Source organism: Myxine glutinosa, chromosome 4 (genome assembly GCF_964187855.1).
Source record: "Myxine glutinosa chromosome 4, kmMyxGlut1.1, whole genome shotgun sequence".
NCBI lineage: Eukaryota > Metazoa > Chordata > Myxini > Myxiniformes > Myxinidae > Myxine > Myxine glutinosa.
In genome coordinates, this window is record NC_136264.1 from 48,411,646 (window position 1) to 48,435,334 (window position 23,689).

The following is a 23,689-nucleotide window of genomic DNA, read 5'->3' on the forward strand; positions in this document are numbered from 1 at the left end:
AGCAGGTCTGATGCTTCAAACTCGGATACGTACTCCAATATATACAGAACAACACAATACAGCATACTTAGTCTCCTGAAACGTATTTTTCCACTCAGATGTAACGCTTAGTGTACCCAGTATTGTAGCAATGCCTATATATATATATATATATATATATATATATATATATATACATATATTGTTACGGTTTTTAGAACCTTCACTTTGTAAATTTTAGTAAATGTTCCCTTATAAATGATCCCCTGTAAATATCCCCATTATTTGGCTTTATTAAAGATCGCACCCTAGTTCGTCCATGTACAACACGTAGAGCACCATAGGACCTCTCTGTAGTTATCTCATTATTATGTGTTTTAGTTAAGGATCTGTTCCCAATAGTTAAATCTGCGTTGCATTAATCAAATAAGATAGGCCCCTTCAATTTCCCCAATCATCTCTCCCGCTCTTCAAAGTGCAGAGAGAGCGGTAGGGCAGCGTTCGCTGCCCCTTGTCTTGATTTGATTGCTTGCCCCAAGCCGCCATTGAACATGCGGTCTCAAGCCGAGGAAAAAGGGGGCGGGACACAAGAACAAGGTGTGGCACGTCAACTCACCATCAGACGTGGAGCCAGCGAGCCCTGACCGGCCAACCAGGGCCGAGGTGAGCCGACCGGTAGGCATGTCATCGGAGCCGGCAGCTTGATACAAGAACGGACAATAAAAGCGGTTGCGAGGGACTGCTTCAAGAGATGAGTGAGAGGGATGAGTGCGTCGACAGATTAAAGAGAGGAGAGCTGAGTGCGAAGGTCCGAGGTGCGAGAGGAGAACATGCTGAGAGTGGGTCCTTTGGCAACAACAATCTCGCTATATATTCACATTGTCAGCCCGCGTGAAACTAATATGTGCAGCTGCCGCCGGGTTTCGCCTCAAGCCCGGAGCGTGGACTGGAGCGGACCTCGATGCTGTGCATCTACCCGGACCTTCCTGCCCTGCCAGCCTGCCTGGACCTTCTCCTCCTTCCAGCCATTCCTTCCTGCCATTCCCTGTTCGTGTAAGTCTGTTTGTTTGTCCGGGGTTGTAATATAAGACTGTTTTAAGGTTGCCCTGTGTATCTGCTTCTTCCTCTCCTTGTAAATGCCCTCCTTTCGTTTCCTCTTCATTTCATGTACATAATTAATTTCATGTACATGATAAATCTGAAATAATCATCATTGGCCCAAAAACGCTCACCAAATCCACCCATAACTTTGCCCTCAACATCGACGGTTTCCCAGTATCCACCTCCCCTCACATCCGGAATCTTGGCATCATCTTTGACCAAACCCTCTCCTTCGACAAATACACTAAGCACATCACAAAGACAGCCTTCTTTCACCTGAAAAACATCGCCCGTCTCCCTCCATCCCTCTCCTCCACGCCTTCATCACCTCCCGTCTGGACTACTGCAACAGCCTCCTCTATGGTTCACCCTCAATAATCACCAATAAACTCCAATACATTCAGAACTCCACGGCCCGTCTACTTACCCATTCCCGAACCTGTGACCACATCACCCCCATCCTTTACAAGCTTCACTGGCTCCCCATCCCCCAGAGAATCCAGTACAAAGTCCTCCTCTTGACCTACAAAGCCCTCCATAACCTGGCCCCATCCTACCTGGCTGACCTCCTCTCCAGACACACTCCCACCCGCAACCTGCTGGTACCAACCTCCTGACCCCCCCCCCCCCCCCCCATCCGGACCAAATTCAGATCCTGGGGGGACAGGGCCTTCTCCATCGCTGCTCCCACCCTCTGGAACTCACTACCTCACACCATCAGAGACTCCTCCTCACTCACCACATTCAAAACATCACTCAAGACCCACCTGTTCAACACTGCATTCAACATTTAACCCACAGCATTTAACCCCTGAATATCTCTTCTCCTTCTCCTTCCTTTTGCTTTGATTATTTACCTGTTGATTTTTGTCTTTTTGCACTTGTTTTTTGTACTCTGTCAAAGCGTCTTTGGGCTTCTTGAAAAGCGCTATATAAAATAAATGTATTATTATTATTATTATTATAATTAATAAATATCTGTTCTTCCTTTACTTTGGTTTCATTCTCCCCCGATCGCTTTAGTCCTTTCCCGATTGAGTACCTGTGGCGCGATTTGGCCAACCACTATAGTCGGGTTTAGTCCTTTTGTTAACGGCCTGAGTCGTGGCTCACTTCGCTCGGCGTGTCCATTACAGCCGCGGCTCGGGCGGGGCTCATTTCCTCGCTTACCGGAAGGCGCTGGTAATTAGGTAATAGGAATAATTGGCCTACTACCCTATTCAGCGCTGACCGGAAGTGACGTCATAGCTCCAGGACTCGGACGGCCAGTGTGATAGACGAGGGGATTAAACCCCCCTCGGTAAGGGGAGTGCCGAAACCGAGATCCGTAACTATATATATATATATATATATCGTTTCCTCTTCATTTCGTTTCCTCTTCATTTCATGTACATAATTAATTTCATGTACATGATAAATCTGAAATAATCATCATTGGCCCAAAAACGCTCACCAAATCCACCCATAACTTTGCCCTCAACATCGACGGTTTCCCAGTATCCACCTTTTTTTTTTTTTTTTTTTTTTTTTTTTGTATACAAGATCGAGGCTCGTGAAAGAGCGAACATTAATCACACAGAAAGACAAACAGACACATAAAACAAATAACATCGGGAGCGGTAGACAAGATGAGGAGAGAGGGGGAAGGACACAAACACAACATTTGAGAGCAGGGACCGAGAGACATGGAGACATCGAGAGATCTGTGGGAGGGAGAGGGCTTTGGGGGGGAGGCATGTGAAGGGGGGGAGGCATGTGAAGGGGGGGAGGCATGTGAAGGGGGGGGGGGGGTGGGAGAGGTATAAACATATGGACACTGCCAGGATTTCCAGGAAATAAGTTGGAATTTCAAACAAGGTGGATCTGGGGTGAATTAGTGGGGGTAGAAAAGATCAAGGTTATGGATGGGGGAAGATAAGAGATGGTGGTGAACAGCTGTTTTAAAGACCTGGAGGGAGGAGAGGGATTGAAGGGAGTGTGGGAGTTTGTTCCACAGGCGGGAGAAAAGAGGAATGAAAGAGTGAAGGTGAGCAGAGAGCCGAGATTTCGGCAGTTTAACCATCAGAGGGTTGCTGGCAGATCTTGTGCGACCTGTAGGAATATTTGGGGGACAGAGCACAGAGAGAGCTGGGGGAGCAAGGCCGGAGAGGAGTCGGTAGAAGACAGAAAGACCACCTACCTGCCTGCGGTGAGTGAGTGAAAGGCCCTCAGAGATAGCTTCATCGCGGGAGATTCCAATGATTTTGAAAGCTTTGGATTCAACAGCGTGAAGCCGAGCCAGGTGTGAGGCAGGAGCACCAGCCCATAGGGGAGAACAGTATTCCATTGAGCTGCGGATGAAAGCCTTGTAAGTGGTGAGGAGCTCAGGTGTGCCGAGGAAGGACTTCGCACGACGGAGGATGCCCAGTCGGCGACTGGCTTTGGAGGCCAGCTTGGAAATGTGGTTTTCCCAAGAAAGATCATGGCAGATAGTGAGACCCAAAAGCTTGAGTGACAGAACTTCTTGGAGAGGATTGTTGAGAAAGTAGATGGGAGGGTTGTCCAGTCGATCTTTTCGGAGAGACATAGTAAGAGAGTGAGATTTGGCAGGATTGAAAGACATGTTCCACTTGTTTGACCAGTCTGTGATTTTGTCCAGGTCTTCAGAGAGTGAGGAGGCTGCAGACTGCCGATCTGAGGGAAGAGGAATGGAGCGGCAGAGAGTGGAGTCATCAGCAAAGAGATAGAGAAGATTTTCCAGAGAGTCAGAGAGATCATTGATAAAGACCAGAAAAAGCACAGGGCCCAGCACACTTCCTTGGGGAACTCCAGCCTGAACAGGAAGGGGAGATGAGAGAAATCCATTCAGGGCCACACGTTGACTACGACCAGAGAGGAAGTCCGCAAGCCATGCATGGAGATTTCCATGGATACCATAGGAGGAGAGTTTGGTGAGCAGAGCTGGGTGCCAGACCGTATCAAAGGCCCTTGATATGTCAAGGGAGACAGCTCTGATTTCCTGTTTGGCATTGAGGACCTCCATCCATTGTTGAGACAGCAGAAGCAGCATGTCCAGAGTAGAGTGACCTGGTCTGAAACCAAATTGATGATCAGAGATCAAGCCATTGGAGAAGAGGAAAGATTTCATATCCGAAGCAATGATGGATTCCATGACTTTGCTGATAATTGGGATCAGGCTGATTGGTCTGTAGTTGCAAGGATCTGTTTTTGCACCTTTTTTGTGTAAAGCGGTAATGTTAGCTGATTTCCAGGATGCTGGCAGATGACCTTGAGCAAAAGATAGGGTGAAAAGAACAGAGAGAGGGTGAGATAGAGCGGCAGAGCAGGATTTTAAGACCCGTGGGCTGATGCCGTCTGGTCCAGTTGCAGAATCAGAGTCGAGGTTTGACAAAAACTCCTCCACCTTGTCAGGAGAGAAGGACACAGAGTCCAGGAGCAGTTGGGTTCGACTGGGAAAGGTGGGAACAGAGAGAGATGGGTTTGGGACTAAGGACACCTCCCCTCACATCCGGAATCTTGGCATCATCTTTGACCAAACCCTCTCCTTCGACAAATACACTAAGCACATCACAAAGACAGCCTTCTTTCACCTGAAAAACATCGCCCGTCCCCCTCCATCCCTCTCCTCCACGCCTTCATCACCTCCCGTCTGGACTACTGCAACAGCCTCCTCTATGGTTCACCCTCATACACACTGTGTATATATATATATATATATTTGTGTATGTATGTATGTATGTATGTATATGTATATATATATATATATATATATATATATATATATATATATATATATATATATATATATATATATATACACATATATATATATATATACACATATATATATATATATATATATATATATATATATATATATATATATATATATATATATATATATATATATATATATATATATATATATATATATATATATATATATATATATATATATATATATATATATATATATATATATATATATATATATATATATATATATATATATATATATATATATATATATATATATATATGTATATATATATATGTATATATATATATGTATATATATATATATATATATATATATATATATATATATATATATATATATATGTAAGTACACCCCATGTAAAGTTTTGACTTTTTCAACATATTTCAACATACAGCTATTTGATCTTCATTTCAACAATGTTGAAAGATAAAGGTGATATAATATAACAAATATCATGAAACATGTACATTTTGTAGCCAATTGTATAATTTAAATAAACATAAATGCAAATTTCGCACATGGAAAAAGTAAGTACACCCCTACATTTATCACTACTTCAAATACCTAAAATTAGAATCAGGTGCACCAGCTCAGGTGCAAATGATTGGAACATCATTGGAGAAGATCTTGGACGAACCTGTCTTATTTAAACCTCAGACATTTAGTTTGGTTTGCTCTTTGTTGTTGAAGTGTGCGGCATCACCATGCCTAGATCAGAAGAGCTCTCTGAGGCCTTCAGAAAGAAGGTTATAGATGCCTACGAGTCTGGGAAGGGATTTAAAAAGATCTCCAAACAATTTGAAATCAATCATTCGACTGTCCGGAAGATCATCTACAAGTGGAGAAGATTCCAAACAACTGCCAACTTGTTCAGGCCAGACCGCCCCAGAAGGTTCAGCCCGATAGCAGACCGCAAGATGCTGAAAGAGGTCTCTAAGAACCCCAGAATGTCATCACTGGACCTACAAGGTAGCTCTTGCCACTGTTGAAGTCAAAGTGCATGAGTCTGCCATTAGAAAGAGGCTGCCCAAATTTGATCTACATGGGAGGTGTGCTCGGAGGAAACCTTTGCTGTCCAGAAAGAACATCAGGGCAAGACTAAAGTTTGCCAATGAACACCTAGGCAAAGACCAGCACTTCTGGAACAATGTGCTCTGGACAGATGAGTCAAAGGTAGAGCTATTTGGCCACAGTACCAGAAGACATGTTTGGCGAAAACCAAAGATAGCATTTGACCACAAGAACCTGATACCAACTGCAAAGCATGGCGGTGGAAATTATGGTTTGGGGCAGCTTTGCTGCATCAGGGCCTGGGCAGCTCACCATCATAGAATCCACTATTAATTCTTCATTGTACCAGAGGGTGCTTGAGGATAATGTAAGGCCATCTGTCGGAAAGTTGAAGCTCAACCAAAGGTGGACCTTGCAACATGACAATGACCCTAAACATACCAGTAAATCCACCAAGGAATGGCTGAAAAGAAAGAAATGGAGGGTTCTGGAATGGCCAAGTCAAAGCCCGGATCTAAATCCCATCATGATGTAGCGGGATTTGAAACGAGCTGTGCATGCAAGAAACCCCTCAAACATCGCACAGCTGAAAGAATTCTGCACGGAGGGGTGAGCAAAAATGTCTCCCAGTCGATGTCAGAGACTACAACAACAACAACAACAACATGCATTTTAAAAGGCCATTTTCCCTGCTAGAGCGGGGGTTAGCCTTGCGGTCCCCATGACAATCTTCTCCATTTTGCCCTATTTTCTGCATCTCTCCTTGTTAACCCCCTTGCCCGCATTTCTTCTTCCACCATCTTTAGCCAAGTCTTTCTCGGTCTTCCCCGTCTTCTACTTCCTTCTACATTCATTTCCATCACTCTTCTCAACCAGTCACTTTCATCCTTCCTCAACACATGACCAAACCATCTCAACCTGTTCCTCTTCACAGCATCAATCACAGGCTCTATTCCCATCATCTTTCGCAATTCATCATTTGTCTTCCTCTCTCTCAACGATACTCCGCACATCCGTCGAACCATTCGCATTTCCACCCTTTCCAACCTTCGTTGCTGCTCTACGTTCATTACCCATGTCTCGCTCCCATAAATCATAACACTTCTCACACATGCAGCATACACCTTTCCCTTCAGCTTCAACGACACTCCCCTCATCATCAGCATGCCACTCAATTCCCGAAACTTCTTCCATGCACATCTCACTCGAGCAACCGTTGCCGAGTCTGATCCACCTTCTCCATTCAGCATGTCTCCTATTGAGTCAGATGTCAGAGACTGGTAGACAGTTATAAGAAACGCCTATTTGAGGTTGTTTCTGCCATAGGGGGCAATACCACCTTTTAGAGCCAAGGGTGTACTTACTTTTTCCACATGCGAAATTTGCATTTATGTTTATTTAAATTATACAATGGACTACAAAATGTAAATGTTTCATGATATTTGTTATATTATATCACCTTTATCTATCAATATTGTTAAAATGAAGATCAAATAGCTGTATGTTGAAATATGTTGAAAAAGTCAAAACTTTACATGGGGTGTACTTACTTTTTCACGTGACTGTATGTACATATATGTGTGTGTATGTATATATGTCCCAGATTCCCCTTTAAGCCGTAAAACTTCTGCCCACAAAAAATGCCCATGAATCTCCACATGATGCAATATGTACTGTATACTAAAAATGCAGGCACCGGCTTGCCGGATGTATGCGACAAGACGACAACAAAGCAGACAGAGCTTTACCACGAGGATCCACGGAAATCAAATAGGGGGAAGCTCAAACCCATTGATACCAAATTATAAAGTCCCAATTAGACGACAGGAGGGATACGCAGCAGTCGCAGCAGTACACCGAAGGAGAGAAGAGCATCAAGTTAATCCCTACATGTATTGTAACATAGATTATCATAGCCAATGGGCATTTTTTTTTTTTTTTACGTTAAAAGAGGTGTCCAGGCATTGTTGGTTTTATTGTGGCTACGATGCAATATTCATACTCTTATGCCTTGGGCATAAATTTACGATTCTATTTTCATACTCCCCTCCCCCCTCTCCACCCATCCTTTTGCATTGTCTTTTAAATGCGTGGCTCCTCAGCCATGCGCTTCAACCTTGAAACGGAATGGAAGAACAATTACCCGAGGTTACGGGAGCTCGACAGGGTAAGCCACTTTATTTATTGTCTGACAACTGCTGTCCATACAAAATATTTACAGTACCTATAGAAAGTCTACACCCCATTTCAAAATTTTCACCTTTTTTTTCTTTTTTCTGTTTTGCTTACAAGATCGAGGCTCGTGTAAGAGCTAACATTAATGACAAAAAAAAAAAACTGACACATAAGACGAAATAAAGGGAGCGGGAGACAAGATGGGGAGAGAGGGGAAAGCACAACATTTGAGAGCAGGGACATCGGGAGATCTGTGCAAGGTAGAGGGCTTTGGGGGAGGAGGCTTGGAAAGGGGGTGGGGGTGGGAGAGGTAAAATAACACATGGACACTGCTAGGACTTCCAGGAAAGAAGTCGGTATTTCAGAAAAGTGGATCTGGAGTGAATTAACAAGGGTAGAAAAGATCAAGGTTTTGGATGGGGGAAGATAAGAGATGGTGGTGAACAGCTGTTTTAAAGACCTAGAGGGATGAGTGGGATTGAAGAGAGTGAGGGAGTTTGTTCCAGAGGCAGAAGAAAAGGGGAATGAAAGAGTGAAGGTGAGCAGAGAGTCTTGATTTTTGGCAGTTTCACCAGAAGAGGGTTGCAGGCAGATCTTGTGCGACCTCTAGGAATATTAGGGGGACAGCACAGAGAGAGCTGGGGGAGCAAGGCCGGAGAGGAGTCGGTAGAAGACAGAAAGACCACCAACCTACCTGTGGTTGAGTGAGTGAAAGGCCCTCGGAGTTAGCTTCATCGTGGGAGATTCCAATGATTCTGAAAGCTTTGGTTTCAACAGCGTGAAGCCGAGCGAGGTGTGATGCAGGAGCGCCAGCCCAGAGGGGGGAGCAGTATTCCATTGAGCTGTGGATGAAAGCCTTGTATGTGGTGAGGAGCTCAGGTGTGCCAAGGAAGGACTTCGCACGACGGAGAATGCCCAGTCGGCGACTGGCTTTGGAGGCCAGCTTGGAAATGTGTTTTTCCCAGGAAAGATCATGGCAGATTGTGAGATCCAAGAGATTGAGTAAGAAAACTTATTGGAGAGGATTGTTGCGAAATTATATGGGGAGGGTTGTCCAGACGGTCTTTTCGAAGCGACATTGTGAGAGTGTGAGATTGTCAGGATTTTGTTACCCTAATAGCCTGGAATTTAAATGCATTAAATCAGACTTTTCCCACCTTTATTTACACATCGTAACCCACAACTTCCAAGTGAAAAACAAATTCTACAATTTTCAGAAAATTAACTTGAAATACAAAACTAGAATATCTTGGTTGGATAATTGTCCACCGCCTTATTGTAGCAATTGGAAATTAGCTTAGGTATAACCAATCACCTTCAAAATCACACACAAAGTTAATTGGCCTCTACCTGTGTTAAATTGTAGTGTAGTGATTCTGATTATTTCAGAATAAAATCAGCTGTTCCTGTAGGTTTCCTCTGCTGGGTAGTGCATTTCACAACAAAGACTCAACCATGAGCACAAATGAGCTTTCAAAAGACCTCCAGGATAAAGTTGTAGAATGGCATAGATAAGGGGATTGATATAAAAATATTTCAAAGCCCTTGAATATCACATGGAGCACAGTCAAGACGATCATTAGGAAGTGGAAGGCGTATCTACCACCAAGACACTGCCTAGATCAGGCCGTCCTTCCAAACTGCATGACCAAGCAAGGAGGGGATTGATCAGAGAGGCCACCAAGAGGCCAATGGCAACTTTGAAAGAGCTACAGGCCTTTATGGCAAAGACTGGTCACTGTGTGCATGTGACAACAATATCCCAAGCACTCCACAAGTCTGGCCTGTATGGTAGGGTGGCAAGAAGGAAGCCATTACTGAAAAAAACCCCACCTTGAGTCCTGTATGAGGTATGCAAAAAGCCCCTCCGGAGATTCTAAAGCCATGTGGCAAAAAGTTTTGTGGTGTGTTGAAACCGAGATGGAACCTTTTGACCGAAATGAAAAATGCTACATTTGTCACAAACCCAACCCAACACAGCACATCTCCCAATAATTACTGTGAAACTGTGAAAAATGGTGTTGGCAGCATCATCTTATGGGGATGTTTTTCATCAGCAGGGACTGGGGAACTTGTCAGCATATAAGGGAAAATCGATGGAGCAAAATACAGAAAAACCCTAGAGGAAAACCTGCTGCCTGCTGCAAGAAAGCTGAAATTGGGATGGAAGTTCACCTTTCATCATGACAATGACCTGAAGCACCCAATCAAAGCTAAACTGGAGTGGCTAAGGAACAAAAAGAGAAATGTCCGTGAGTGGCTGAGTTGGGGCCCTGACCTAAATCCAATTGAAAATCTGAGGCTGTCTTGAAGATTGCTGTCCATCAACACTACCCACACAACTTGACTGAGCTTGAACAGTTTTATTCCATAAGAAGGGGCAAATATTGCCCAATCAAGGTGGGCAAAGTTGGTAGAGACCCATCCCAACAGACTCACAGTTGTAATTTCTGTTGAAGGTGTTTCCACCAATTATTACCTCGGGGGGGGGGGGGGGGGGGGTGTACACTTGTCCAACGAAGATATTCTAGTTTTGTTTTTGAAATTAATTTTCTGAAATCTATAGAATTCGTTTTTCCTTTGGAAGTTGTGGGTTACCATGTGTAAATAAAGGTAGAAAAAGTCTGATTCAATGCATTTTAATTCCAGGCTATAAGGCAACAAAAGGTGAAAATTTTGAAAGGGGGTGTATACTTTCTATAGGCAGTGTACATCATCAGAAAATGCACCTTTTCTTGTTTTTATCTTCTCCTCTAACCCATTGTTTAAACACAGTCATTGAGCAGTTATGCTTGTTGTCTCCCAACTAATCTCCAGGTTAACTTTATTTTGAAAATACTTCTTTGTTTGTTTATTATCTTAGGCATAATTAGGTGATTGTGAGCACAAACGCAGGCCTTACTGGGGTCAGCAACGTTAAACAATCATTGTTTTATTACAAAATCTTGGAGCCATGTTTGTTGTGGTTGCTTTCATTTTCTATTGGTTATCCCAAGACATTTGTGCCTTTTTGCTGCTTATTGAAAACTACAGCCTTCCTTTTTTTTTTCTTCTTTCAGAATGAGTTGTATGAAAAAGCCAAAAATGAGATTCTCGATGAAGTCCTCAGCCTTTCCAATGTCACCCCCAGACACTGGTACGTGTTTGAAATAAACCTTCAATATTGTACGTTATGTTCCCTGGACAGCCTCAAAATTCCCACCTGGATCCATTGCTGGATTCACTGAGGCCTAATCTTTAAAGTGATTTCATCGACTGCTATTTTAATGAATGAAAGAGTTCTGTACTCCTTCAAGATAAATCTGTCCAAAACTCCACTCGGTTAGTTGGAAATCCCCCTCGGAAATATCGAATTTTTTGGTAGTAATGACTTGATTTGTGACCAAGGAATGTGATGATGTCATCATGGTGCTTTTTTTGTTTAAACGTTAAAGCGAGACTAGTGGAACAAGCTTCTGAGAGCGTGGGTTTTCAGCTTTCAATTAGGTCTTCCTCTTATCTGTATTTATTTTGATGATTGAGGCACCACTTGTGTCACGTTTTGATTTTAGTTGGGGTGAGAGCGAGTCATAAAAAGCCATTTTCAGTTTGGAATGTGTTCTCCATACCATTCACTGCAAATATAGGTTCCAGATTCCCCTTTAACCTGTAAAACTGCCGCCCACAATTCTCCACATGATGGAATGCCGACTTATCTCACGATGACAGCTGGTTAATCTTTCTCGACGCGAGATTCATCCTTTTATCAAAAGACAAATTTGCAAATGCTAACTTTAGTGCCAGGTCCAATATTGCGTCTCGTTAAAAGGGTCGAGGTAGATTTTTGTTTCTGATTTTGGTGCAAAAAGAAAACAGGATGTATGACTGTGTACTTATCTCCTTTGGTGATGAGTACTTTTGTGGTTTTGTCGCATTGCAATTTGTCGAATATTCTTGGGTTGGGCACCTTCATGCTCTCGGCCTTCACATTTCATTTGCTTTCGACTTTTCTAAATGTAAAGTTAATTGTGCAGAGACTGATGGCCTTGATTTGTGAACAACTGCAATAATTTGCAAAGATTGTTTTTTTTTGTGTACTGAACCCTGTTTGCTGTGGCATGGTTTTGTGAGAGCACTGCCTTGGTCTGGTCTTGCCGATAACTGTTTCTTGACAGGGAGGAGATATTGCAACGGAAGCTATGGGACCGAGTCGCCACACATGTCATCGAGAACATCTACTTACCTGCAGCACAATCTGGCAATGCAGGGACTTTCAACACAACTGTGGACATTAGGCTCAGGCAGTGGGCAGACAAGCAACTTCCCCGGCGTGCCGTCGAGGTACGCTCGCTTGGCACTTCCTCACCATGTGATGTATTTTATAGCGGACGCTCTAAACATGAAGCCTTTGAGTTTGGCTTTATTACTTGCAAAATTGAAGATTTTTCAAGTATATTGGTCGGGTCTTGTGCGTTATTCTGTCTGTCTGTTTGTCTGTCTGTTTGGTTGTCTGTCAATTGCCTACATGTCAAAATTTTAAGCCGATCATCATGAAACCTCACCAAATGGTAGAGTTGGTCATAAGGAAGAAGCCTATTGATTTTGAGGTCAAAGGTCATCTTGAGGTCAAATTCCGAAAATAGTCATTTTTCATCCGATTGACTTATAAATTGAACAGCAATTGCATAGTACCTCATGAAAGTGGAAAACCAACTATTTTTGGGGTCAAAAGGTCAAAGGTCACCTCAGGTCAAACTTCAAAAATCGTCAATTTTCATCTGAAAAATCATCAATTTTAATCCTATTGACCCGAGCTTTGATTAAGATCGTCAGTTTTTAATGTTAATTAAATGGACAATCTGATGTATCCATGACAACCTTTTTTGGGGGGAGAGGGGGGGGGGGGAGTGGGGTAGGCTTTTGCAAGTGTCGTGCTCTGCATGACATCTTCTTGTTTGTTTATTTTTGTATGCTGCCTCTTATACTGAATTTTCATCAATTTATTTTAATAGGTTGCCTGGGAGGTTCTTCAGGAGGAGTTTTCCCGCTTCATGACCGAACAGCAGGGAAAGGAGGCCGACACAATATTTGACAAGCTGAAGGAGGCCGTCAAAGATGAGAGCATCAAGAGACACCAGTGGAATCTTGAAGCCAATGATTGCCTTGTAAGCCTACTAAAAACCCTCACTCCTTTTATTTTATTCTTCAACTTGCACCCGCTTTGACCCATCCTCAAGCCCCACACTACAAAATATAACTTCCTGTAAGTTTGTCGTATACCATGCACTGCCTCCTAACTGTTTGCTGCAGCGAGTAATCCAGCACAACGCTCTGGAAGACCGGTCCATCTCAGAGAAGCAGCAGTGGGACACCGCCATTCAATTCATGGAAGAAGCTTTGCAAGCTCGACTTCATGAAAGTATGTCTTACACTGCTGCACTCTTTTAGTACCACTGTCCCTCGTGTGTCTGATGTTTTTACATTTGGTTTTGGCTGGACAACCCCTCCTTCTGGTTCTGCCACCCACACATCAGTTTTTCTTTGAACTGCCAGTCAAGTGGCCTCGACAGTGCTCTGTTTACAGCACCAATATCCCTGTAATGCACAAGTGTTTAGCCCTTGTTTTAAGCCCTGGAATTTGATGTTTATCTCACACATTCTGCAGCTGAATCTGTGATTAAGAACATGGTTGGACCAAACTGGCAGGATCGTTGGTTACACTGGAAGAGCCGGACGAAGGAACAGGTATTCACTTTCGTCACGATATTGCATTTCATGACAGTGTGAATACTTTGAAAAACTGTGCTGTCAACCCTAATATAGTTACACATGGCAAGAACAACAAGTCGATTTTTATTTTTAGTTATTTTGTGCCAATTGTAAAAACAAACAATGAAATTGTGTAATGTTTGTTCCAACACATGACTTGCCACTTGTTGCAGCATTCATCCGCTGGCACATCAAATTGCTCTCATGCCCATGTACACTATTGCAGTTGAGATTTGATGTCTTGTTGGTATTCGGTGAACATTACCTCGCTAGCTTGTTGTGGTGGTGAAACTTTACCACTGAAAATGTGATAAAAAAAAAAAATTCTGTTTTTGGTTATGATGGATCTGATCAGCCTATGCTTCACAATAAATAATAAAAAACCACCTTTAGAGGCCATTTTTCCCCGCAAAGCGGGGGTTGGCCTTTTTCGGGGACCGTGGTTGTTGTTGTTTTTTGGTCCCCTTTTTGAAGCAATGTTTTACGGCCGGATGCCCTTCCTGCCGCCAACCCTTTTTGTCGCCTTTTTACGACAAGCAGGGAATTACCAGTGAACTGGTACTCAATTAGCCGACCTCGGAAGGATGACAGGCTGAGTCAACCCCCCTGGCGTTAATTCAGCAATCGACCGGGATTCGAACCCAGGATCTTAGGATCCTAAGGTGGCACCCTAGCCGCTAGCCCAACACCAGGCTTAACAATCTATTATTTAAATGCCTGAGTGACTCGTTTGAGTGGGCTGCTTATTTAAGTTTCACAATCAACCTTCAGTCTGGATCTTTTATATATACAGCTCATGCTTTGTGCAACAAACGGAGAAAGTGCAAAGTTAGTTTCAAATCCCTGATCTTCAACTTACCCGCTGAGCATGATCTCATGGGCATCGCATCACAAAATGTTTGGGTTAATCTTTCGGTGAGGTTGCGTCAAGATCGGGTATCAGGTTGGCGGTTTTGGTTGTGAAAATCCAATGGAAGTGGATCGTTCAAACCTCAGGGGTAGGTGCGGACTTTTTGTCGGATAACCGCCGAGGTGAGCGCTAACCCTTTGTGGCTAGGTGGTATGCTGTGAAATGAAGAACGAGCTTGAGAAATTGCTGCTGTTGTCAGAGGATCATCCGGCGTTCCTGGCCCCGGACGAGGTCACCACAGTGCGGAAGAACTTGGAGGCACGAGGCATCGAGGCAGATGGCATGACGGTACGTGGTAACTGGATGCGCACACACCGATTTATTGGCCCTGGCAGGCATTGTGGAGTTGATCTTTTCCTGATCCCAGTCGATTCCATTCACCATCGGTGTATACACCAAGGAATCCATTTTCCTTGTGAAGTGACAGCATGTTCTTTTAAAGCTTAACGCTGTGTGTTTTGGCAAGGAGATGTGGGTTGACATTCTTCCTGGTCTCGATGTTCTTGAGACTTTGTCAGACTGCCCGCCCTTATGAATTCCTTGCAGATAAAGGATACTTGGCATCAGATGTACAGACAGTATTTTCTCAAGAAAGCGCTAGTCCAAAGCAACTTTTGTAAAAAGGGTTTCTACTACTACCAGAAGAACATCGTCGACACAGAGGTGAGGGCCTTATAACTCTACAAGTCGACCTTGTCTGCGAGCATGTTATTAAATGTATCATCATTAATCGGTCGTTTTTTGTTTCCACCATGGGCCTGCAGGTGGACTGCAACAACGTCGTATTGTTTTGGAGGATCCAGAGGATGCTGACCATCACTGCCAACACATTACGGCAGCAACTTATAAACACAGAGGGTAAACATAGACAATTCTCTTTTATCACCTTTGTAGTTATTTTATTTTAGCCATTTGCTATGTCCACTCTTTATGGACTTAGGCCCCTTTGTCTTCCTGACAAGTTGAATACTGAACTTTTTAAAGAGTTCCAGTTTTGCCACCACAAGGTAGTTGCCAAAAATGTTTTGAAAACTTTGCATGTTAGAGTAGTATGACCTGTCAGATGGAAGATTGTGAAGATGAAATTATGTGTAATGAGCAGAATTTCTTGCAAAGGCAGGAAATCCCAACATTATTGTTCCAGCTTGCAAAACAAAACGGACAGATTTAGAACCTGCTCAGTTGCTAAGCTATGAAAGGGAATCTGTCCTGCTGTAACCAGATGGGTTGTTATCCCACTGGATAAGCTGCAACACCAGTACGCATTGTGTCTGCGATCGAGTGGGTGTGCAAAAGAGGGCTTCTGTGGGGGATCAAGTAAGAATGCAAAATATAGTGTTTCCTTTTTTTTTTGCCCTTCATTAAGATGCAGATTATCAGCGAGCAAGGATGTTGTCCCCTCAGTTATAACATTTCTAAATCTACATGATGATCAATAACTTCTAATGCCTCATCTTGATCTTGCATCCTCGGCTTCTTATTGTACTTGTATGTTCTCAGCACTCATTGGCTAACCTTTAACTTGGCTTTCAAGTTAAATTTTATTTTTTTATTTCATTTTTCCTTTTTTCTCATGAACCAACAATTTTTGCCATTTGCGGACCGTGAGTGACATTTCTTAGGGCGTGATGTCACTCGTGCGGCACGGTTTTCTTTTCCACCCTCGGCCCATTAACGAAACGTTTTGGATATCAGTTTATGTGCCAACCCCTTCCTTTTTGGTCTTGCACCCTCTGCTCTTTCAGTAGTTTGTCGCACCCCTCCCCCCCCACCCCAAGTTTTCTGCAGGGTGCATACAGTCCACCATCAACCACCCTTCGAGTGAAACTACCAAAATCTAGGATCACTACTCATCTCCACTCATTCGTTCTTTTTTTTCCCACCTGTAAAACCAAACTCCATATCCTCTTCAATCTCCTTCCTCCCTCCAAGTGTTCAAGACAGCTGTTCACCACCATCTCAGAATCATACCCCATCCAAAACCATGATCTTTTCCACCCTCGTTAACCCAACCCCACCCTCTCCACCTCTACCTAATCCCCTCCTCCTTCCAAATTTCCAGCTTCTCTATCCATCTTGTCCACCCCATGTGTCCTCACCTACCCCTCTTTCCTCCCCACATCCCTCATTTGTTCAAGTCTCCCTCTATTTTGTCCTTTAACCCTGCTGTTGAGTTGGTGTTTCTCCCTCTTTCTACTGTTCCTTTTGTACTGTTGAGTCTTGATCCGTTAGGTGTTCTAGCTCTTCCACAAGCCTTGACTTTGTATACAAAAACGTGCTCTCTGTTGCACGTCTTCACAGCTCGCCGCCTGGAGAAAAATGTGAAGGAAGTTCTGGAGGACTTTGGCGAGAGTGAGAGCATGAAGGAGCACCTTCTGACGGGTCGCAGGGTTCAGCTTGCCGAGGATTTGAGTAAGCACCAGTCATCTCTTGGATGCGTGTTTATCAAAAAAAAATTAATGAGGACCCGATTGCAAGGTTAGCATATCGTTGTGAGTTACTTGTACAGTTTGAAGGCATTTATTTGGTTTTACTTGTTTCCATTTTTTTGTCCGACTTTGCAGAGAGGGTGAGGGAAATTCAGGATAAGCTTGAGGCTTTCATTGATGAGCTACGGAAGGAAAAGTAACTTGTGCACTTCCTGGTAAGTGTCCTGGAGTGGTCCTTTAGTCTTCATTGGACTTGCTGATCTGTCAAAATGCAATGCAATGATGATCAAGTGCATAATTTGACATTTACCCGGTTATTTTTCTAATTTTCCTGACTCCCCACACCCATCTTCAATCCTCTTGATCGAACTATAATGCATTCTGATTGGAACACCACACCTGGTTCTCTTTTGCAGGTATGGATTGTAAGAATGTTTGACTGATGTCCACCTGTCGAAGTTGTCTCTGCACTCTCCTCGTTCCTATCTACACCTTGGTAATGATGTAAAAATAATATATTACAAGCTCGCTTGAATCGTCGATCTTTGTCGGTCAGTTGACTGTGCTGTGGTCATTAGACCATGTATGTGCGTGGCCTTGACATGGGTGTCAGGCTTCGAGGGGTGCCTGCTGTTCAATCGAAATGTTTGACACAGGTTCCTTGAGAATAAAACTTTGTACATGCCTCACACGTTTCTTTCCATCCCATATCTTGGCATCGGAGGGCGCTGTGGTACGAACGGTGTCTAAGTCTGACTCGATTCCTCCTTTTTCGATGCCTTTGGTGGCAATTAATTTGTCGAACTATATTTGAGAAATGCCACAGCCAGTGGTGACCTTTGTAAAATATAATGCACATCTTCGATCGCTACCTTCACGGAGACATTGGAGAACCACTGATTTGCTGGTGTATTGTCATGTCATAGAAAAATGATGTAAACATGCAAGACTATATTGATAAACCTCAAACTGCATTGTACCATCAGGCCTGGTGTTGGTTTAATGGATACGGATAATATGCCTGGCTCAACATCTTAGGGTCTTGAGTTTGAACCCCTGTCGTGCCGTTAAATAAAACCAGGTGGGTTGACTCAGCCTGTCATCCTTCTGAGATTGGCAAATCAAGTACTGGCTTACTGGAAATGGGGCACTGCTTCAGCGGCACAGCCACGCTCCCAGCGTTGAGGCAACCAGAAGCCACAAGCTGCATACGAAATAATAATAATAATTGTACCATCCCTTCCAACGAACAATTTACAAGTTTTTATTTCAATATTTAAAACCAATGTACACCTCTGCTCATGAACAAAAACCTTGTCTTCACATTAACTTTACGTTCATAAGTTATTTTGCTGATGATTTATATGAGTGAAAATAAGTTTGAATTCCAGAAATGACATGATGTCCTCGAAGGAGGTTGATTACCTGTGTTTCACGTTGTTGTAAGTTATCTCCGGCACAGACGGACAAATGAGCAATGAAGTCTGCGCAGTAACATTTGAGGCAATGATTGCAGTGCAGTATTGAATACGGAAATGTAATTTACATTTCTGCATCGATGAGATGGTGTAAACAGCCAAAACTATGCTTCACATATCCACAACCTTGTACGTGCTCTTTAAGCTCTCTGGTATCTTCAACTGGCTCACACAGGATGAATGATAAACAAATAAATAAACACCACTGCAATTGCTTTGGGGTTTGTGAGGGTTTTTGGGTGCTCGAGCTTGTTGGTTAGATATAATAAGGCACCATTCAGCACTCGTTTCCTTAAATGTACATCCATAACCAATCGCCAAACTTCGTGAGAGGCTATCGGTGCATTTTCCTAGTGGATGCGAGGAATTTACTATTTGGCGACAATATGTCTGCACCTAACGTCTTCATCCTCACTACAGAGCTAGGGGTCATTTCAATGTTTCACAGTAATTATAAAATATTACAAGTCAGGAGACGACGATGGTTCACGAGCGAGCGGTATTCAATGGCAAAGGACGGACTATAACCAAAACAGGCCCGGACAGGCCAGGCCCGGAAATGTCAAAACGAAGGTTGCTGACCTTGAAATGAGATAGAAAATAATGTATAATCAGTTATGAGGTTAGTTAGTTACACAATACCGAAAATTCGGTGAAAAATGAAATGAAAAAAAAAACAAAATTAAAAATCGAGCTCCGTGGGGCTAGACACATGACATTGGCCTAACCAAATATCGAAACCCCTGTCAGATTCCACCAAACCCCTCCGGAGAAGATGTAGCTCGAACTTGATTACCCCCTAAAAAGACATCTTTTTCGGGCGTCGCTCCGCCCACAATGGGCGCAATACGCCCACTCTAGGCAGGACACAACTAGATCATGATATCAACCTCCCACCCAAGTTTAATCAAGATAGGATGATATCATCGGGTAGTTATGCTGCGGACAGACAGACACACAGACACACACACAGACAGACTCACACACATGACGAATATAGTGGTCACTTGATAACTCGTGAACCAACACTTTTTATGCCTCCGCCCCCGAAGATGGCCGCAGGCATTGTTTTCGGGTTGTCCATCCGTCCGTCCGTATGGGCTAAACCTCGTTTTTCTCAGCAACCACATGGCCGATTGAGACGAAACTTTCAGGGTAGGAGTGACACCTGAAAGGTCTCGATCTCTGGATCGAGAGTCCGCCCCAGCAATCATTCATGATTTGAATATTTTAATGATAATTGTGACGTCATAGGTCACGTGGTATGGCAGCCATCTTGGATTAAACAAAGATAATTAAAAAATTATTTCTCGGAAACCACTAAATGGAAAAATTTGAAACTTGGCACATTGTCAAGTACTCCCAATGGGGAACAAAAGTGTGGTAATGATGACGTCATTGGTGAAGTGGTATACCAGCCTTAAGGGTTTTAATTGAATGCTTTATCCCAAACATCTGAAATTGCATGCATATTATCTATGACCCATTTGCATTGAAATATTAAATTTATGACATCATCGGTCACATGGTTTGGCAGCCATATTGGATTTAACTTAAAACCTTAAAAAAAACATCTCCTAAACCACCGAATCGATTGGCTCGAAATTTTACGTGCGTGATTGACTATGCATGGTGATTAAAAGTTGATCACGAAAATGTCATTGGTCACATGGTGTGGCAGCCATGTTGGATTTAAGGACAATATTAAGTAATTATAATCTCTGAAACCACTTACACTATCGATGCGAAATTTTACAAATGTCATCTAACACCATTGTTGCATATAGTTTGAAAATGATGACATCGTAGGTCACGTGGTTTGGCAGCCATCTTGGATAGAAAAACAGACCTTATCCGATCAACACGAAAATTCACAAACGTGATCCCCTACCCATACATATGCAGAGTATACATTTTTTATGTCATATATCATGTGGTTTGGCAGCCATATTAGCTTGAAAGCCGATATTAAAAATAAATCCCTTCCCTGAAACAGCTTCACAGATCGATGTGAAACCTGCCATGGCTGGTAACAAAAGATTTTTTTTTAAATTGAAAACAGCTGAAGGGATTAAAATCAAAGTTGTTTTTTTTAGGGCAGTGAACGAGGGGATCGACCCGTTGTCACACACAGGGACTACACGGCGGAATATTGACAACATAGTCACATTACTCTAGTTTCAAATATCTTTAGCCCCAGAGCGAAGTATTGCACAAAAGTCTAAAAAAATGGATGGAATAGCGGCTAAGAATATTAAAATGTTCGTGAACTTGCATGACAATTTTGGCGAATCAGAAAAAGTAAGTGCAGTTATTAGCATGATTGAGCAATCACAAGTGACATTCTATCTGGCATGACCATGGATGAAGGCAATATGGCGGTGCCCATGTCTGTTAACTCAGATAAGAAGACTGGTAAGTCTTCGACAAACTTTGCATTATGCATGTTGTTTCTTGGTTGATTGCTCAACCTCTGGTTGATGCTCTGGTTGATTATGTTGAAGTATGCTCTGGTTGATTTCTTCAACAAATAGTAATTTAAATCCATTTACCAACGAATCCTGGCTTTGATTTGTCAGTTTTGCAACTGAATGGAAGAAATATGAGTGTGAAGAAAGTAAAGTTGTCGTGGAAACCAGAGCCGATCTCCATTTAGATTTTGAAGATACGCAATTGTGCATCAATGCTCAACTGACAAATGGCATGACATGACATGCTACCATTATGTGTGTTACAAACATTTCTGTGACGTCAATAAAGTGAGGAGGAAGGCCAGGAAATCTGGTACTAAAGGTGAGATTTGAAATGTACTCCACTTCACTTTACCAGCCTCTGTCGTATAATGGTTGGAGAGTCTGGGAGGTCGGGGTTTGAACCCTGGCCTAGTCATAGTAAAGCCTAAAAATGGTATGTGCTGCTTCCTTGCTTTATACTCAGCATTTAAGGGGACGGATGGACGCAAAAGCAACCATATGTTGGTAATAATAGCGCAGGCTTTCATGGGCCTAATTTCCTCCTCCTAATTTCCTGTTTTAATCCAATTCCTTAAAAATCGCCGACAAAGTCGCTGAAAATTTTCGCCAAAAAAATCTCCGAAAAGGCATTATGTTTTTGGGTTGTCCGTACGGGCTAAACCTCGTTTTTCTCATCAACCATATGTCCGATTGAGACGAAACTTTCAGGGTAGGAGTGACACCCATGCAGAATGTTTTTATGATAATTGTGACGTCATAGGTTACGTGGCATGGCAGTCATCTTGGATTAAAAGCAAATAATTAAAAAAATTATTTCTCGGAAACCGCTGAATGGAAAAGTTTGAAACTTTTGAAGTACTCCCAATGGGGGAACAAAAGCATGATAATAATGACATCATAGGTGAGGTGGTATACCAGCCAAAAATGTTTTAATCGAATTCCTTATCCTAAAAATCTGAAATTCCATGCACATGATCTATGACCCATTTGTATTGAAATATAAAATTTATGACATCATAGGTCACATGGTTTGGCAGCCATTTTGGATTGAAGGAAAATATTCAATAATTATATCTCTGAAACCGCTCACCCTATCGATGCGAAATTTTAGAAATATTGTCTAACAGCAGTGATGCATATAGTTTGAAAATGATTATGTCATAGGTCACGTGGTTTGGCAGCCATCTTGGATTCAAAAACGAACCTTATCTGATCAACACAAAACTTCACAAACGTGATCCCCTACCCATACATATGCAGAGTGATGGCATCTAACCATTTTGGGACTATGCAGAGGCATATTGGCAACACAGTCACATTGTTCTAGTTGAAGTGATTCTTCAACTTTGAGAGATGGGGCCAAAAACGATATGTAGCACGATATTTTTTTGTATACTTAGTCGAGGCTCGTATAAGAGCTAACACATAAAACGTAGAATAAAGGGAGCGGGAGACAAGAGGAGCAGAGAGAGAGAAGCACAACAAGAGTAGAGAACAGGGACATCGGGAGATCAGTGGAAGGGGGAGGGCTGGGGCGAGGTACATGGCATAAACAAGATGGACACTACAAGGACTTTCACGAAAAAAAAAAATACCGAGGGTTTGTTTCAGGGGAAAGATCAAGGTTTTGGATGGGGAAAGATACGAGATGGTGATGAACAGCTGTTTTGAAGACCTGGAGGGAGGAGGGGGTTTGAGGAGAGTGTGGGAATTTGTTACAGATGTGGGAAAAAAGAGGAATGAAAGAGTGAAGGTGAGCAGAGAGTCTTGACTTTGGCAGTTTAACCATAAGAGGGTTGCTGACAGATCTTGTGCGACCTGTAGGAATATTTGGGGGACAGAGCCCAGAGAGAGCTGGGGGGGGGGGGGGGGCAAGGAAGATAGAAAGAGTCCATAGGAGATAGAAAGACCACCAACCTGCCTGCGGTGAAAGAATGAAAGGCCCTCAGAATCAGCTCCATCACGGAAGATACCAATGATTCTACGTGAGATGATGTCTCGACAAGTTGTGACAAAACTCGTTGGATGAGTTGGTTAGTTGACAAGAATAATCCAATTGGATTTTGGTTAAGGTTTGGATCCAGATCCAGTGGGATACAAAATGTAAACTGTAGGTATACTGTAGGTAACTGTACACACAGTACATACAGGAAGTGTACACACATACATACACAGACACACACACCACACAATATTATTTCCAAGATAGAGGACCTCCATGAAACACTGCCTGCAAAACACCAGAATGTTATTATCGTGAGATCCTATGCTGTCCTTAATTAGACCCAGGTGAAACGAGTTAAACGCAAGTGTACTTCCTCCAAAGTATCCCATCAGTACATCATGAAGGTTTTACAACCATTGTATCTATTGCAAGAACCTCAGGAATGTCAGCTGGCAGTTGCTGCACAACAGTGCGCAACACAGAGGGGTGCTTATCTTAAGTTTTACAGCGGGAAAAGTTGTTTTGATTAATTTGATACTTATTCAGGGGGCCATTTATATATTACTTCTGCCAACCTGGGGAAATTATTGACTTCCCTCCTCTATCATATATATAGATTGACCAACTAAATCCTCCGGCTCAACAACTCACCTGTCAT

General features: G+C 42.8%; 2 protein-coding genes across 5 annotated transcripts in view; both read left to right on the forward strand.

Moving 5' to 3' along the window:
• LOC137424622 (dynamin-like GTPase OPA1, mitochondrial) overlaps positions 1 to 17,825 on the forward strand; it is a 169,621-nt gene extending 151,796 nt beyond the window's left edge. For all 4 annotated transcript variants that reach the window (XM_068112259.2, XM_068112261.2, XM_068112258.2 and 1 more), the window contains 12 exons: positions 7,975 to 8,039; positions 11,107 to 11,183; positions 12,202 to 12,367; positions 13,039 to 13,191; positions 13,337 to 13,445; positions 13,692 to 13,771; positions 14,853 to 14,993; positions 15,252 to 15,368; positions 15,470 to 15,563; positions 17,007 to 17,117; positions 17,270 to 17,349; positions 17,551 to 17,825. In XM_068112259.2, the coding sequence (XP_067968360.1) occupies positions 7,975 to 8,039; positions 11,107 to 11,183; positions 12,202 to 12,367; positions 13,039 to 13,191; positions 13,337 to 13,445; positions 13,692 to 13,771; positions 14,853 to 14,993; positions 15,252 to 15,368; positions 15,470 to 15,563; positions 17,007 to 17,117; positions 17,270 to 17,334 (1,178 nt within the window). In that variant the 3' untranslated portion in view covers positions 17,335 to 17,349; positions 17,551 to 17,825. The remainder of the gene's footprint in view (positions 1 to 7,974; positions 8,040 to 11,106; positions 11,184 to 12,201; positions 12,368 to 13,038; positions 13,192 to 13,336; positions 13,446 to 13,691; positions 13,772 to 14,852; positions 14,994 to 15,251; positions 15,369 to 15,469; positions 15,564 to 17,006; positions 17,118 to 17,269; positions 17,350 to 17,550) is intronic.
• LOC144891596 (uncharacterized) overlaps positions 1 to 23,689 on the forward strand; it is a 710,104-nt gene that overhangs the window by 668,776 nt on the left and 17,639 nt on the right. The window lies entirely within an intron of this gene.